General features: G+C 38.9%; 1 protein-coding gene across 3 annotated transcripts in view; it reads left to right on the forward strand.

Annotated features, from left to right (window-relative positions):
* The window catches only part of jmjd1cb (jumonji domain containing 1Cb), a 176,402-nt gene that overhangs the window by 124,076 nt on the left and 37,015 nt on the right, over nt 1-15,311 (forward strand). For all 3 annotated transcript variants that reach the window (XM_042508074.2, XM_042508073.2, XM_088070302.1), the window contains 4 exons: nt 5,777-5,882; nt 6,104-6,228; nt 7,059-7,202; nt 11,372-11,413. In XM_042508074.2, the coding sequence (XP_042364008.2) occupies nt 5,777-5,882; nt 6,104-6,228; nt 7,059-7,202; nt 11,372-11,413 (417 nt within the window). The remainder of the gene's footprint in view (nt 1-5,776; nt 5,883-6,103; nt 6,229-7,058; nt 7,203-11,371; nt 11,414-15,311) is intronic.

A 15,311-nucleotide genomic window follows, 5' to 3' on the forward strand; every position in this document is an offset into this window, starting at 1 on the left:
TCACAAGAATTGAAACCTTTTTCTTCAAAAACATGGGGAAAAGCAATGAGCAAATTCTAAAAAAAAATGTGACAAGAAAACAACCTGGAAATTAATATGTGAAAATTATCCACAAAAAGAAAAATGTTTATATAAATAAATATTTATTATTATTAGAATTTATAGAATCAAAATGTTACAAATTATATAATTATTTTTATTTTTAGTACTTTTGTTAGGCCATTTTCTTTCGTTTGTTTTTATGTTTGACTTTCCTTTTCATTTGCTCATATTCAGGTAATTCTTGTTAGTTTTTACTAATTTGCTGCTAATTTTTGGTTCATTTTTTGTTGAGTTGCTAGTTTCCTTTGTGTGTTTTCTTAAGATATCAAGCTGATTTGCTCAGGTTTCAAATGGTTTAATTATGGTCATTAATGATGGCTGCAGTCCGTCTTAGGGGACACCTGAGGGCATAGTGCATGCTGGTTCACTGGAATAGCGTACTGCAACACCTTCAGTGGTGCCCCCAGAAGTCTTTCACAGGGATTGCCATCGGTATACGGCCCAGCACTCCTCTGAATGTGTTTAGGCCAATGACTGAGCAAGACTGCTTAATGGCAGTGTTGGATTTATTATGAAAGGAATGACAACATTGATGTTTATTATTCAGTTAGCTTAAACAGTCATTTTTCCAGAACATTTAATTCCACAAGATGTAAATCAGTGCTTTTATATAAAAATGACATATATATATATATATATATATATATATATATATATATATATATATATATATATATATATATATATATATATATATATATATATATATATATATATATATATATATATATATATATATATATAAAATGTCATTTTTTTCAAGCAACACTGATATATATCTATCGTGATAGATGTTATATCTATTGCCCCAGCCCTAACTTTGCATAAGCTTATGACATGCTTGAATCACATTTTAGACTGTGAATCTTTGTGTTAATGCACTTGATTCTGTGAATTTATTCTGTTTCTCTCTAGTACTATGAAAAGAGACCAGTATGTGGTCATGGTGACCATGTTGCCTTGGTAACACAGTCTCTTTGTGTATCGTATCTAAACAGGCCAACCTCAAGCTAGAATAGATTGTGGTGGTGATGGTATAAATAGACTCTCAGGCGCATACATGCTTGTTATTTTTTGTAAAAGTAAAGCTAAACATAGCTCTAGCACAGGAAAGTGAGGGCTTTATGAGGCGGTGCAAAGGTGCAAAGGTTCCACACACAGCACTTTGATTAGATCCTCCAGCTCCAGTGTTACCAGCATCCCTACAGATTCAGATGAAAGAAGTGGTAAAAATGAAATGGATAAGTTATGGTGGACATTTTATGACCAAAGCTGGTCATATTGTGTCTTTACACAGTAGTACTGATTTTCCACTGGTGTATGGCCCATGCATTAAGCGAAAGTTGTGAATAGTACCTGATACCTGCTATTTTTGTGGAACCACCTCTTTAGAGGTTCCGACTGAACAGTTCTTATACTAGCAGGTGGTGTTAATACACTGCAGGCCACTAACTGGTCAGAGAAATTATCATTAGAACCATCACTTATGCCACTCAACCTCAGTTGAATCATATTTTTAAAAATGGCAGCCTGCAAAACTATGCAGACACTAAACCACTGAACACTAAGTACACTGCACTGGACACCACTATTTCCACTATGCCAAGCACCATGTATACTACACCTTACACTCTGTACACTACCCTGTAGACTGTGTACATTATGCATACACCATGCACATTACACTGTGCATAATGTAAACTACGCCATACATTATGTACACTACACTGTACACTCTGTACACTAGGAGGGGAACATAGTGTATGTTGTAGTGTAGCACTACACCATACACTGTGTACACTTCGTCGTACACTATGTAGTCTGTGCCGTATTACTATGTAGCCATATGCTATGTTCACTACGCCTTACACAATGTTAACTACGCCGTATACTAAATACACTACACTGTATACTGTGTACTCTATGCCATATCACTATGTAGCCATATGCTATGTACACTACACCATATACTATGTATACTACATGGTACACTGTTACACCATGTAGATGGTAAATGGTAATTGGACTATACTTATATAGTGCTTTTCTAGTCTTATTGACCACTCAAAGCGCTTTAACACTACATGTCACATTCACCTATTCACACACAGATACACACACTGGTGGCCGAGGCTACCGTACAAGGGGCCACCTGCTACTCAGAAATCATTCAGACACACTCACACTCCGATGACGCAGCATCGGGAGCAATTTGGGGTTCAGTATCTTGCCCAAGGATACTTCGACATGTTGCCCAGAGGAGCTGGGGATTGAACCACTGATAACCTTCCAATTAGAGGACGACCCACTCTATCTCTGAGCCACAGCCACCCGCGGCTCTATGGTCATGCTGTGCACTACGTGCGCTGCCTATGTACAACATACACCATGTACACTGTGCTGTATCACTATGCAGCCGTACATTATAGACAGTGCTGCACACTATTTACACTACGCAGTACACCATGTACATCACAGCATACGCCATGTGCATCACGCAGTATAGTACATTCACTACACTATGTACACAAAGCTGTACACTATGTTCACTTCACGCCCTATGCATGCTGTGCTGTATGCCTGAAGAAATGCAGACGTTCCTCTGTTTGGGTGCCGATGAAAGGTTTCAGAGACCGTCATGTTGAAGATGACATCACGCCAGTTTCACGCGGTGTCACTATGGTAATCAGCTGAGAATCATGCCTACACTAAAGAGATACTGTCTGCAGTGCAGAATTAAATAGAAAAAAGGACATGGTACTAAAACTGTGTGGACTTGAGTTGAGCTGAACCATGCAGTGGATGGATGTTCTCTAATGATCTAACTATAAAATGCTTTGTAATACTACGCATATGACTAATTTAGGATCTACATATATATGATATATCCTTTTGTCATGCACTGACAGGGTTTTGTGCTGCAGAGCTTGTGTCTGAGGTCAATCTGGGTTTAGCAAAAGTCTTTTAGAATCTTTGGTAAAAACCAAGGATCACAGTACTATTTACACATCCATGTACCTATTGTGTGTGAAATCAACTGGATTGATTTTAGTTGTGCCTTTCATATAGCAGTGGTAAAAGAAATCATCAGAGCGACAAATTGTAAGAATATAAGAGAGACGTTTATGCTGACCTCTGTAGCACTGCATTCCACTGTGCTATTTTTAGTGTATATGCTGGTTTAATTTAGAGCTGAACAAGGCTGGGAAAGTAGAACACTGCAGCAGGACTAGAGAGAGAGGGAGACACACAGACACACAGAGTCAAAGAGAGAGACAGGACAGACTGACACCTACAGCTCTGCATTGTGAGGACACATTCAGGTTGTACTGAAATAACAAAACATATTTTCTGTTCATCAATGATTCACATGTGATGCATCTCCTTGAAGGCTACCCCAGCTGAACTGCACATGCACGTGCACTCACACACACATACACACACACACACACACAGAAAAACTGAATGCACCACCAGTGTGGTGGCTGTGGTTTGGTTTCTTCTTCCTCTCTCTGTCATCTGTCAGCGTCGTGTATTTTGGTGGTTTGTGTGTTTTTTAGGTGCTGAAGATGATTTTATTATTTTTCTTCTGTGTTTTTTTGATCTTTTTCATTAAATAACAAAATAGACTCTCCCACTTCTCTTGATTCTCTGTTTCACCCTCTCTTCCATGTCTCTCTTATGGCTCCCCTCTATGCTGTTGTGCATCAAAGTGTGTGTGTTTGTAATTTTTTTTTTTCCATAGTGAATTCCAGCTGTGCTTTGTTTATTCACATGACTGTACTTCTGTTTCTGCTCTGCACTTCTTGTATGTATTTACAGGAAAATACTCTTCGATTCTGTGCAGTTACTGTATGATGGTCTCATCATTTATGGAATGAATTGTTCCTACGGGAATCACAATTTGATTAGAGGGATTAGAGTATTTGTTTCTGTTGTGTATGTGTGTATTTCACTATTGATTGCTAGCTGCTTGACAGAAACCCTGCTGTTTATCTTCACTATGTTGCTCAGAATGGCAAGCAGCACAGCAGGGTTTGTTTCTGTTTCTCACATGGGAATAGCTGTATTTCCTTAAACCTCTTACCATATAATAGTACATCACAATAACAACAGCACTGACTTCGATGTTAACATATCACTGATGCTTAGATACTTTGACTGTTTTTTTTTTGTTTTTGTTTTTTTTAAGAAATCACCAAAAACTGATTACTAAAGCCAAATGTGCACAGCAGCTTACAAATTACAGATTGTTTCAAGGTGATGGTGGCCTAAAGTTGTGTCAGTGGTTCTTATGTCTGACTCCACCAATAGGTGGAGATACGCCTCCTTTCATCTAGTTTCCATTTGACCTTCTTCCAGTTGACCTATTATATCAAACCGAACGAGTTATCAAGTGGTAATTGGGTTACATATCTAATGGTAACGACATGGATAACTTTTCGGTAATACACATTTCGTATGTACTCTATGCTTTACTTGGCACCTTTGTCTTGTTTTGTTTTCTTCCCTTTCTTCGTCTTTGATAGGATGATATTCTGTGGTGGAAATGAGGAGCAGAGACACCGGTTGAAGCTTTAATCAGGAAACGTTTATTACAAGCACTCGGGCCGACACACGAACAAGGGAAACATACAAGTGGCCGTTCGACAACGAACAGAGTAAAGCCAGTGGTATTTATGCAGATGTTATGACATAGATGGTTGGGATCAAATTTTAACATGTCAGGAACTAAGGTTCTTCTGAGAAGTGAGGAATGTGTTTGTGCTACTAAATCTTCTGGCACTGGTCCATCTCAGGTATCTATGGTCAACTTGCCGGCACTAAGACTTCACTATATATGGGTAGCTCTTTACTTGAGGTAGACATAGAGTCCCGAACTAACTATGGAGGACGCATAATCCTAAAATACATACTAACAGTCTTATTTTATTTTTCCCGGTTTTTCACATTTATTTATTTTTTCATCTTTTGGGTCAAAGCCTGGCACTATGGGACTATTGAGCATTTGCATAACGCCTAGGCCAGTTCAGATCCTTTGGAAGTACATACATTAAAGAGTAAATTGATTCCCAACAGAATTATCAAGGTGTGTTAGTCTGACTTGAAGAAATTCTTCATATGATTTCAGTTGGATTACATGTTAACATTACATGTTAACATGTATTTTAAAAGTCCACTTTTAGTTGGACTAACACAATAATTCCAGTTTTTTCCATCATCATGTCAACGCACTGAGTGTCTCCTCACTGACACTTCAGCTGAAGAACAACTGCATTGTAGCAGCAGTTTTTGCCTTCATATAGAACAGTTGTGAGATTACAGCTTCACAGAAGTCCTGAAGGCTCCTTTAAATATGGTTTCTGAATATGGACAGGGCTGGAAATTCACACCAAACACCAGCCAGATGTTTGGAAAATGTGCAAGTGACTGCTAGATTTGCTTAACTCACCAGCCAATAAAACAATGATAAACTAATGAGTGGCTGGTAATTTTTTGAATCCAGCAGCCACAGTGACAGGTGGACAAAAAAGTTAATTGTTTAAAAGTCCAGTTTTAATTGGACTAACACAATAGTTCCACTCTTTCTAACACCATGTAAATGTACTGTGTGTGTGTTTGATGCTGATCCTTTTATATCCTCTGCGTGTGTGTGTGTTTGCGTGTCTTTCAGGATGAGGTGGACAGTCAGAACCCAGTGTTAAGAGACAACCACCAGCTCCATGAAGAAGTGAGGGGCTGGCTTAAAGACCAGAAGGTGCAGGAAATTTTTATGCAAGGTAAGCTTTTTATGAGGCTCTTTATATTGCCAAGTATTACACTCTGAAGACATCATTGTGCCAGTGAAATAGTTTGCTCCCTGTTTGGGTCATGGTGTTCTGGTGACTGTGCACTCTGTCTGCTCAGTCATGTAACGACTGCAACTAGTGTGTGTGTGCCTGTACTAAAGTTTTATTCTTGCAGCAGTGGGACAATAACTCTTGTTTCCTGTTGTGTCCAGGTCCCTATTCATTGAATGGCTACCGTGTGCGAGTGTACAGACAGGACTCGGCCACCCAGTGGTTCACTGGCATCATTACACACCACGACCTCTTCAGTCGAAACATGGTCGTTATGAATGACCAGGTACACAGACACACACACACACACACACACACACACACACACGGAAAGTTGATTAAAATGCATGTGTGGGGAATGACATGATGATACAAATGTAGAAATCAGTAAGTATTTGGTACCTGATGTTGTCACTCCCCTTTTGTATGTGACTTTTTGGACAGAGTCATATAGCTATTTTTGTTCTTCAGCGCAGTGCAGCATGATCGCTCAGCAGCTAAACTCATCCATTTTTTCACAAAAATGTTTCTGTGCTTATCCTAAATGAGCAGCTAAAAGAGAGATGGCTACATACTCGTTTAGAAAAAATGTTGGGGGAAATTCAAAGGGTTTACAGCTGACTTTTATCCTGCACTCCTTCGTACTGATACTCTGTCAACATAAAGAATAATCATCTGAAAGTAACCTCAACATTACTCCAAATCTTTTGACTGTTTGATTAGCTGTTTTTGTAGTTTGTCCCAGTATTTCTGCGCTTTGTCTTATTTTCTGTGGCATTATAGATGAAGTTAGTTCACATATATGTTAATCTTAAAACACCTGGATTGGCTTCAGTTTTCTTGAGCTACATTTATATGCCTCATACTAGTATTTAAACCTCTGAAACCTGAGAAGATTGGTTTGATTGACATTTTGGCTATTATCTTGGTTTGTTTTTTTGGTGACCGTAAGTGATCATATCTATTTTTGCTATGGAGAAAAGGTTGTCAGCACAGTTTTTGTCACAGTTTCCACTAACTACATAACCACAGTGAAAGTGAAGTACAACACCTGTATAACCAGGAGATGATTAGGTCTAATGGACTCAGTGTAAAGTGACTGTGGTGTGTGTTCAGGTGCTAGAGCCTCAGAACGTGGATCCATCTATGATCCAGATGACCTTTCTGGATGATGTGGTTCACTCCCTGCTGAAAGGAGAAAACATCGGTATCACTTCCAGACGAAGGTCACGATCCAGCCAGAACAACAACAGTGCCCATGTAAGTAGACACACTCACACACACACAACATAGATTAGTTACAGCTTCCAAACAACTGACTGTGGTAGTGAGTAGGAGCATATTCAAAAATATACCGACGTATTTAACTCTCTGTAAGCCGTGTTATATATTAAAATGCATAAAAATACAATGGAAAAATGAAGAAAATAAAAATGTTACATGCACAATGGTCACATGTTATGATATGTTTTTTTGGGTGAAAGTAAGTTTTAGAAAGAAAACACTGCCCATAAATTAGAATTAAACTCACTCCTCAAATAACTCAACCTCAAATAAACAGAATTGTACATGCAATGGCTCATACAGGTGATGCCATTCTGTCATCAAAGCAACATCAGTCAGAAGTAAATAAAAAATCAGCTGACATATACACCCTGAATGAAATATTTGAACATACCGGAAGCACTAAACAAAACAGGAAGCATGCTATTTTGGCCAAAAGGGTATTCCATCAACATCTTTAAGGAAATCTGAGCTCAACTGAAAAAGCCACGTTTGACTTAACATCAACTTCCAATAAAGCTCAAACCATTCCACTCACACAGTTCAGACTTGACTAATCAGCATTAACTTCAAGCCAGGATGGAATAAACTTCAACTGAGCGTAGGCACGGTACATAAGCAGCCCCGAACAGTCGACTGTCAGAACGAGGATGTTATGTCACAAACAGGAAAACAAGAGCTGCGTTCTTCTCAGCAGTAGAACAGCCCTGCTAATGGAGCTCCATGAAAAGTATAAAGCGATGCATACTTAACAGGACGTGTGAGGCGGCCTGGGAAATATCCTGGCAGACTAAATGCAGAAGTTTAGAAGCCTAGTTATTTTAGATTTGTCAGGCTACAGTCAGACTGTGGCTCTATAATCAGCAGTGTGGACTATTTCAGATGTGTTTGACTGTGCAGAACAATGTGCAGTGTGACATACATTTATTGCATTTGCTGTAGCCTGAAATGTTGAGGTGTGTGAAGCCTGTCAGACCAAACCCATGGTAGGTCATTCTTCTGTTACATTTCAACAGGAAACATCCTGAACCAGAAAAATACATAGCTCCAGGTGAACATTAAGTACAAAAACAATTTCGAGAATGGTAGGAGCCTATAAAGAAGGGTGCAAGGTCAGACACATTATAAACACTGACAAAAAGTGATAGTTGCATTTTGGAACATAAAACAGCAAACCACAATCTACGCAGTCCATTGCTGGGCATGATGGGATATGGGGCATCATTACAATATACAGTCTAAAAACTTAAAAACAAAGGTGATAATGAATTAATGAGGATTAACTGAGATAGGTTGGCCTATGCCAGATAATTTATTGGCTTCTCAAGACAGTAAAAGTGGTGAGACATGATTTTTTAAAAAAAATATTTAATTATTAATAATAATGCTGGGTGTAAAGGCAGGCTGCTATACAGAACTGTCTTTGGGAATTTTTTTAACGTAAAGTTAAACTAAGCTTCACAGTTATCCTGCCATGGAGCAGACTAGTTCAGCAGGACAAATTATCCTGGTTACTGAGCTGGGACTCACAAATGTCACGTTCATAGAACTGATCTCTCACTTAAACTAGCAAAACTTATCATAATAATTCAGATTTTTCCTTTGTCCGCTTTGATGGAATACCCCTCTGGTGAGTTAACTGCAGTGTCACAAACAGGTGAATGAAGGTTCATCCAGTCAGTAAGCTTTCTGCATCAAAGTGCTTTACAGTGTTGCGTGGGCAATGTCCCTGGTCCATAACTTTATAATAAAATGACAACAGCTTCAACACATGAACGGTTCTCTGAAATTAGACCAACACTCATATTTCACATTTACTACATGTTGTGTCATACACTTCAAATGGATTACATGATTGTAGGACAGTTATTTTTTAATTTAAAAAATAACAATAATAATAATGCATTTTATTTATAGGTGCCTTTCTGGACACTCAAGGTCACCTTACATCATAAAAAATAAACAGAGTTTAAGAAACAAATAAGAATATCAGTAAAATACAATTTAAAAAGATTTAAGAGAAAAGAAAGAAAGAGAGAAAAATGGACAATGGTGGTGGTCAGATGGGCAAGTGGGCGAGTCAGTATTACGAAGGCCAGGTGGGAGAGAGTTCCAGAGTCGGGGAGCAGAGCGGCTGAATGCTCTGCTCCCCATGGTAACAAGGCGAGCAGGGGGACAGTGAGATGGATGGAAGAGGAGGATCTGAGCGTGTGGACGGGTGTGGCAATATGGAGGAAGTCAGAGAGATATGGAGGGGCAAGGATGTGTATGGCTTTAAAGGTGAGGAGAAGTATGTTGTAGTTGATACAGTGTGTGATGGGGAGCCAGTGGACCTGTTGTAGAATGGGTGTTATGTGGTGGATGGAGGGGGGGGGTGTGATCATATGGGCGGCTGAATTTTGAACTAGTTGTAATTTATGGAGAGTTTTGTGTGGGAGGCCAAACAGAAGAGAGTTGAAATAGTCTAAACGGGAGGTGACAAGGCTGTGAACAAGAATAGCAGTGGTGTGGGGGGTGAGAGATGGTTAATATTACATAAGTGGGAATAGGCGGCCAGGTGACATGATTAATATGGGAGGTGAAGGAGAGGGTGCTGTCGAGGATGACACCCAGACTCTTTACCTGAAGGGAGGGGGAGATGGACGAGTTATCGATGGGAATAGAGCAGTTATGGAGTTTGTTTAATGTGGATTTTGTGCCAATTAAAATAAGTTCTATCTCATTGCTGTTTAATTTGAGGAAGTTTGAAATTAACCAGGATTTTATTTCTAAGAGGCAGTTGGTTAGGGATGAGGGTGGAGGTGAGGAATCGTGTTTTGTTGAGAGGTAGAGCTGGGTGTCTTCCGCGTAGCAGCGAAAGTGAATATGATGGTTACGGAAAATGTGACCGAGGGGGAGGAAGTAAGTGATGAACAGCAGGGGCCCCAGGACAGAGCCCTGGGGCACACTTGTGGTGACGGGGACTTGATGGGAAGTGAATAATTTTAACTGAATGAACTGAGTGCGGCCTGAAAGGTATGAATGAAACCAGTTGAGAGGTGCGTTGATGACACCAACGGATGAAAGTCTATTCAGAAGAATGGTGTGTGAAATAGTGTTGAAGGCCACACTCAGATCAAGCAGGAGGAGAATGGGTAGTGAACCCCAGTCAGCAGCGAGGAGGAGGTCATTGGTGATTTTAAGAAGTGCCGTTTCAGTGCTATGGAGGGGACAGAAACCACACTGGAGTTGTTCATTTAGATTATTGCAAGATGGATGGGTATGGAGTTGAGCGGCAACTGTTTTTTATCATCTATTAGTCTGTTTTTAATTTTCTAAATGTATTGATTGGATTATTAAATGTCAGCATATGTCAGGCCACTTTAGTGTTTGAAAACTTTTTTGAAAATGTTTTATTGATTTATGAGGCACTACATGGCTTTGCACCAGACTACATCTCAGAGATGCTTTTAATTTATGCCATGTAAGCTAACAGCCTATCTTTTCAGTCTGGCTTAAATGTTGTGTCTTACATCACAATTGAAGGTTTTTACTTATTTTATTTATCATCCATTTTTAAGGATCCGTTTAGCTTATTTCCTACTTTATTCTTGTTTTTGTCTCTTCAGTCAAACTGTCAAGCACTTTGAGTTGCATTCAGTTAGTTTGTAGGGTGCTATATAAATAAAAGTTGATTGATTGATTGATTGATTGATTGATTGATTGATTGATTGATTGATTGAAGCTAGATGCAGCCAATAGGTGACCATTGTTGTGCCAACCGTTAACTTGACCTTTTCTACACTGCATCTGTTTATTGTTTTGTTTCCGTGACATTGGTCAACACAGCATTACAAACCTTCTCAAATTGTTTGTTGTGCAAAGTTCCAAATTAGGAAAATCCCATCATATTGCAAATCTTTCTAGTTCCCTATACCAGGCTCTAGCTCCATTCATGTGATGGTAATGTCAGCAGAACACTGTTTCAAATTTGGAAAAAGCGCACACAAAGCACATATGGAAGGAACTCATTGGTGAATCAGTCTGTTAAGACACTAGAACAGTCATTAACAGGATCTCTCCTTGCCCTACATTTTCTTTATATTCATTCTATTTTGCTGTTTTTCTTTTGTTTTTCTTCCCCTGTCGCTGTTGACTCATTAAAGATGGCGGGAGGGAGACCCGGCGGGACCACTGGCAACACTCAGGTACCCCCCCAACACAAGCTTTCAACCCTACACACCCACAATGTCCACAATACACTGCAAATTCAGCAAAAGCAAAATATCTAAGTGTGTACTCACAGCTGACGGACATGATCTGTGCTTGACTTAAAGGAAAAGTTTCAAAATTATCAATGTCAGGCAAAAAAAATTGACACCTCCATAAACTGTGCAGCAGATTGGCCCTGTCAGTGGTTATTGGTGGGAAACTTAAAAGGACATTTCATCCCCAAATGGAAAATACATATATTTCCTCTTACTGGTAGTGCTAATCACCAATCCAGATAGTTTGCGTGTGAGTTGCCGAGTGTTGGAGATATCGGCTATAGAGATGTCTGACTTCTCTTCAATATAATGAAACTAGATAGCACTCAGCTTGTGGTGTGCCTTTGCCTTTCCAAAAATCATCACCCAGTTACTCAAGATAATCCACAGACCTTGTTGTGAAGTATTTGGCTGTAATGAAATTATTTTATACATCAAAAGTGATAAATACTGTATGTTGACCCACCCCATAGGTGAAAAGGTGCAGAATAAAACCAGTGACACTGATTAAGAAACTTAGCACAAAAGATAAAGGTGGTGCAGTAAAGCGAGGGTTAAAATGCATTTTTTGTGAACTACACCCACCAACCCAATCACAGTGCAAAAGGAAGTGTTCAACTACTGCTAGCTGACCAAGCACCACTGAGCTAGCTAACAACAGCTCAGCAGAAGAGGACACCATAATGCGAACATCTCATGCTGTCATGTGAGCAAGCCTCTCATCCCTTAGTAGATGCACATGTCCATCTGTGCTGTGATATGTATGGTGTGTGTAATTCGGTAGAAAGAAAATAGTTCCAACATTAAAGCTGCTCACAGAGAAGGCAGACATCTTGATGGCTGTTATCTCCAACTCTTGTTAACTCACACTATCTAGATTGTTAAATAGCACTACAGGTAAAAGTAAAAATATGTGTTTTTGATTTTTTGATGAACTGTCCCTTTATATAGACTTAGTCAAAGTAATCTGTTAAACTGTGAGGTTCCAGAACCGGCTAATAATGAAGCGGTATAAGATCCTTGGAGCACTTTTCATGTTTTCAGTATTTTTATAGCTCTCAATGTGTTCTTTGACCTGTATATCTGCCCCTGTCACAAATGGCATGAGCAGTCAGTGGAGCTAAGGCTTTTTTTAGGGTATCAAAAATGTATCTACACTAGTTGAAACAAAACAGTGACTATTTTGATAACCTCAGTTGAAACCTTTGAATTTTGCACCTGTCACAGAGTAGAAATGAAGCAGTAGAGGATATGAATGCAGGTCCACAGACAGTGTGTGATCGTGATTGGATGCACACTGATTAATGTCTGCCACAACTTGGAGATGAAATGTCACAGTGAAATACTCATTTGAAAAGCAACTCCACCCAGGCCAAACACCCTCCCTGCACTGCCATCTAGTGGTGTCAGTTTCTTGTGCACACACTGCAGTACAGCAGAAATGCTACATCACAGTTTGACATCAGAGCAGCTGTGGTTATGGCTGCTGACAGAAGGTGATCACCCCACAGATGTCAGTGCAGCAGTGGCTTTGTGTTCTGTGGAGTTCCTATCAAACTCAGCACTCTGACATCAAGTCCACGCTGCCGTTCAGAGGAACAGTGACCTCTCTGCTGTGTAGTTGTCGCTGTATGTTGATGTTGCAGTTTATTTTTGTGGGTTGAAGTGAACACCCCCATAGCCTCATCCATCTGCTTCAGTAGCTCAGTGCAGGATCAGGCTCAGTGTGAGAGGTTAGGATTAGACAGAAAGACAGAGAGAGAGAGCAGTTCTGCCTTTCACAAATGATGTGCATTTGACTGGGCTGATCAGGAATTGATCTCACTCTACCGGACCATCCATGATGTGTAACTCTCCCATCCAGATGCTCACTGCCTGAGCAGGGCCCTAATAGAATAAAGGGGCATAAAATAAAAATATCTCACAAACATACACATACACTCACATCAGTTCCAACATATATACACAGTACCTATGTGGACATCAGTGTTTGTAAGCACTAGCATAGGATCTATACAGTTTTTATTAAAAAAAAAACATGGAGGAAAAGGTAATGACTAACTTGGAAAGAAATATCACACAAGTTTCAAGAAATTAGAAAAAAAGTGACAAGGAAATTAATGTAATCTCAGAATTAGTTGGGGAAAGAAAGGAAGGAGGGGGTAGAAACATTTGAAAAAGGAAACATTTTCAACAAATCTTTAAGGTATATCTACTATAAATGTAAATCCTTAAAAAAATAATATCTTACAGAGAAAAAAATTATACATACATTTTCAAAATAATTTTTTGCAAATTTTTTTGCTTATTTTCAAGTAAATTTCATATATACTGTGTATATAGTAGCGGTTTAAATAGGGGATTTATTAATTATTTAGCAATTAATTCAAATTATTTATTAATTAACTAATCAATACCAAAATACGTAACTATAACTCATAATGCAAAGTTATGACACAGAAACATGAATGGTATAAAGATGAAGTGGAGTAATGGGACTCAACTTCGGCTAACAGGAACAATAACAATAAGTTTACATTGAAAATTAGAGTTTAAAAACCTCACGATGATCAAGCAGATGAAAAATTAAGATTAAAGAAAAGTAAATGTCAAGTTGAGTAAAGGTATACAAGTACTAACATCAAAATATAACAAAGTATGAAAGTACTTAATATGACCAAAGGTCTATCAACAAAACCTTTTATTAGAAAATCAAGAATTGCATGATTACAAAACAATATAGAATCTGCACACAACAGTGTAAAGGAAGGATAATTAAGATACAGATAGAGGAGATGTATATCAAAATGCAAGTCTGTACTAAGAGTCTTTCAGTTCAGTGTGTAGCACACTGCTAGCAGAGGGTTACGAAGGGTCATACCCCTCCACACACACACAGGCACAGCTTGTGTTTGTGAGTTTGGCCTCAAAATCTGTAGGTAAGCAGAGTTCCAGTTCTGTAAGTGTGAGACCTCCACACAACATTTCAAAGTACGTTTTACTTTGAATATGAAAGGCAGTTAATGTGTTCCCCTCTTACAGTCTGGAGATGTGCGGGTATGTCACGTGTTGGTTGTGCAACAAAGACATAAACTGTCAGTTTCTATGATGTAGAGATCTCCTGATGTGTCCTTGAGTCTCTGCAGGAGCTCAGTTGACAGCTCCTCACCCCAAATGAGTCGTAAGTTAACTCAAACTGTCGGTCGGGCAATAAAATCTGTCGTAATTTAGTTCTGCTTAAAGTTCAACAAGGCAGTTAGGTCCATTAGCTGACCCCAAGGTTCATCTAAGGAATCTCCAAACGAAGTTTCAGTTTTAGGAAGGCATTTGAATATCTTCTTATCAAGAGTTGTCCTCATCATCCACTACAATAAATGTATACATATATATATATATATATATATACACATATATATACATGCATGCATGCATTACTGACACATTATTCTACTCTTATGAGGTTAACAACAACACAAGAACAACCTGACACCTACCGCTGAGAGTGTGTACTTGACCTTTCTGGATATCGCAGAATGCATGACTGTGTTATCAGAGGCATAGAAACCAGATTCTGACTGTATTCATAACAGAAGTAATATGTTATATAATATAATAGTTATATGATTTCCAAGCTGGTTTGTCTCTGAATAAGGGGATTCATGCAGGTGTTTTTGACTCCTTTTGATATACAAATGACAAATGGACTCACATATGTGGTAAAAAAGTAGTAGGAGCAGCATCAGTCAGTCTCTGTTCTCTTTAAAGAAGATCTCCCTGTAGAAGGCACAGCTATTGTTTACTTCTCAGCTAGACAGATCGTGGCTTCTTTTGTTTTGCA

The sequence above is a fragment of the Plectropomus leopardus genome, chromosome 19, assembly GCF_026936395.1.
Source record: "Plectropomus leopardus strain MGB_pleo_1.0 chromosome 19, ASM2693639v1, whole genome shotgun sequence".
Classification (NCBI taxonomy): Eukaryota; Metazoa; Chordata; class Actinopteri; order Perciformes; family Serranidae; genus Plectropomus; species Plectropomus leopardus.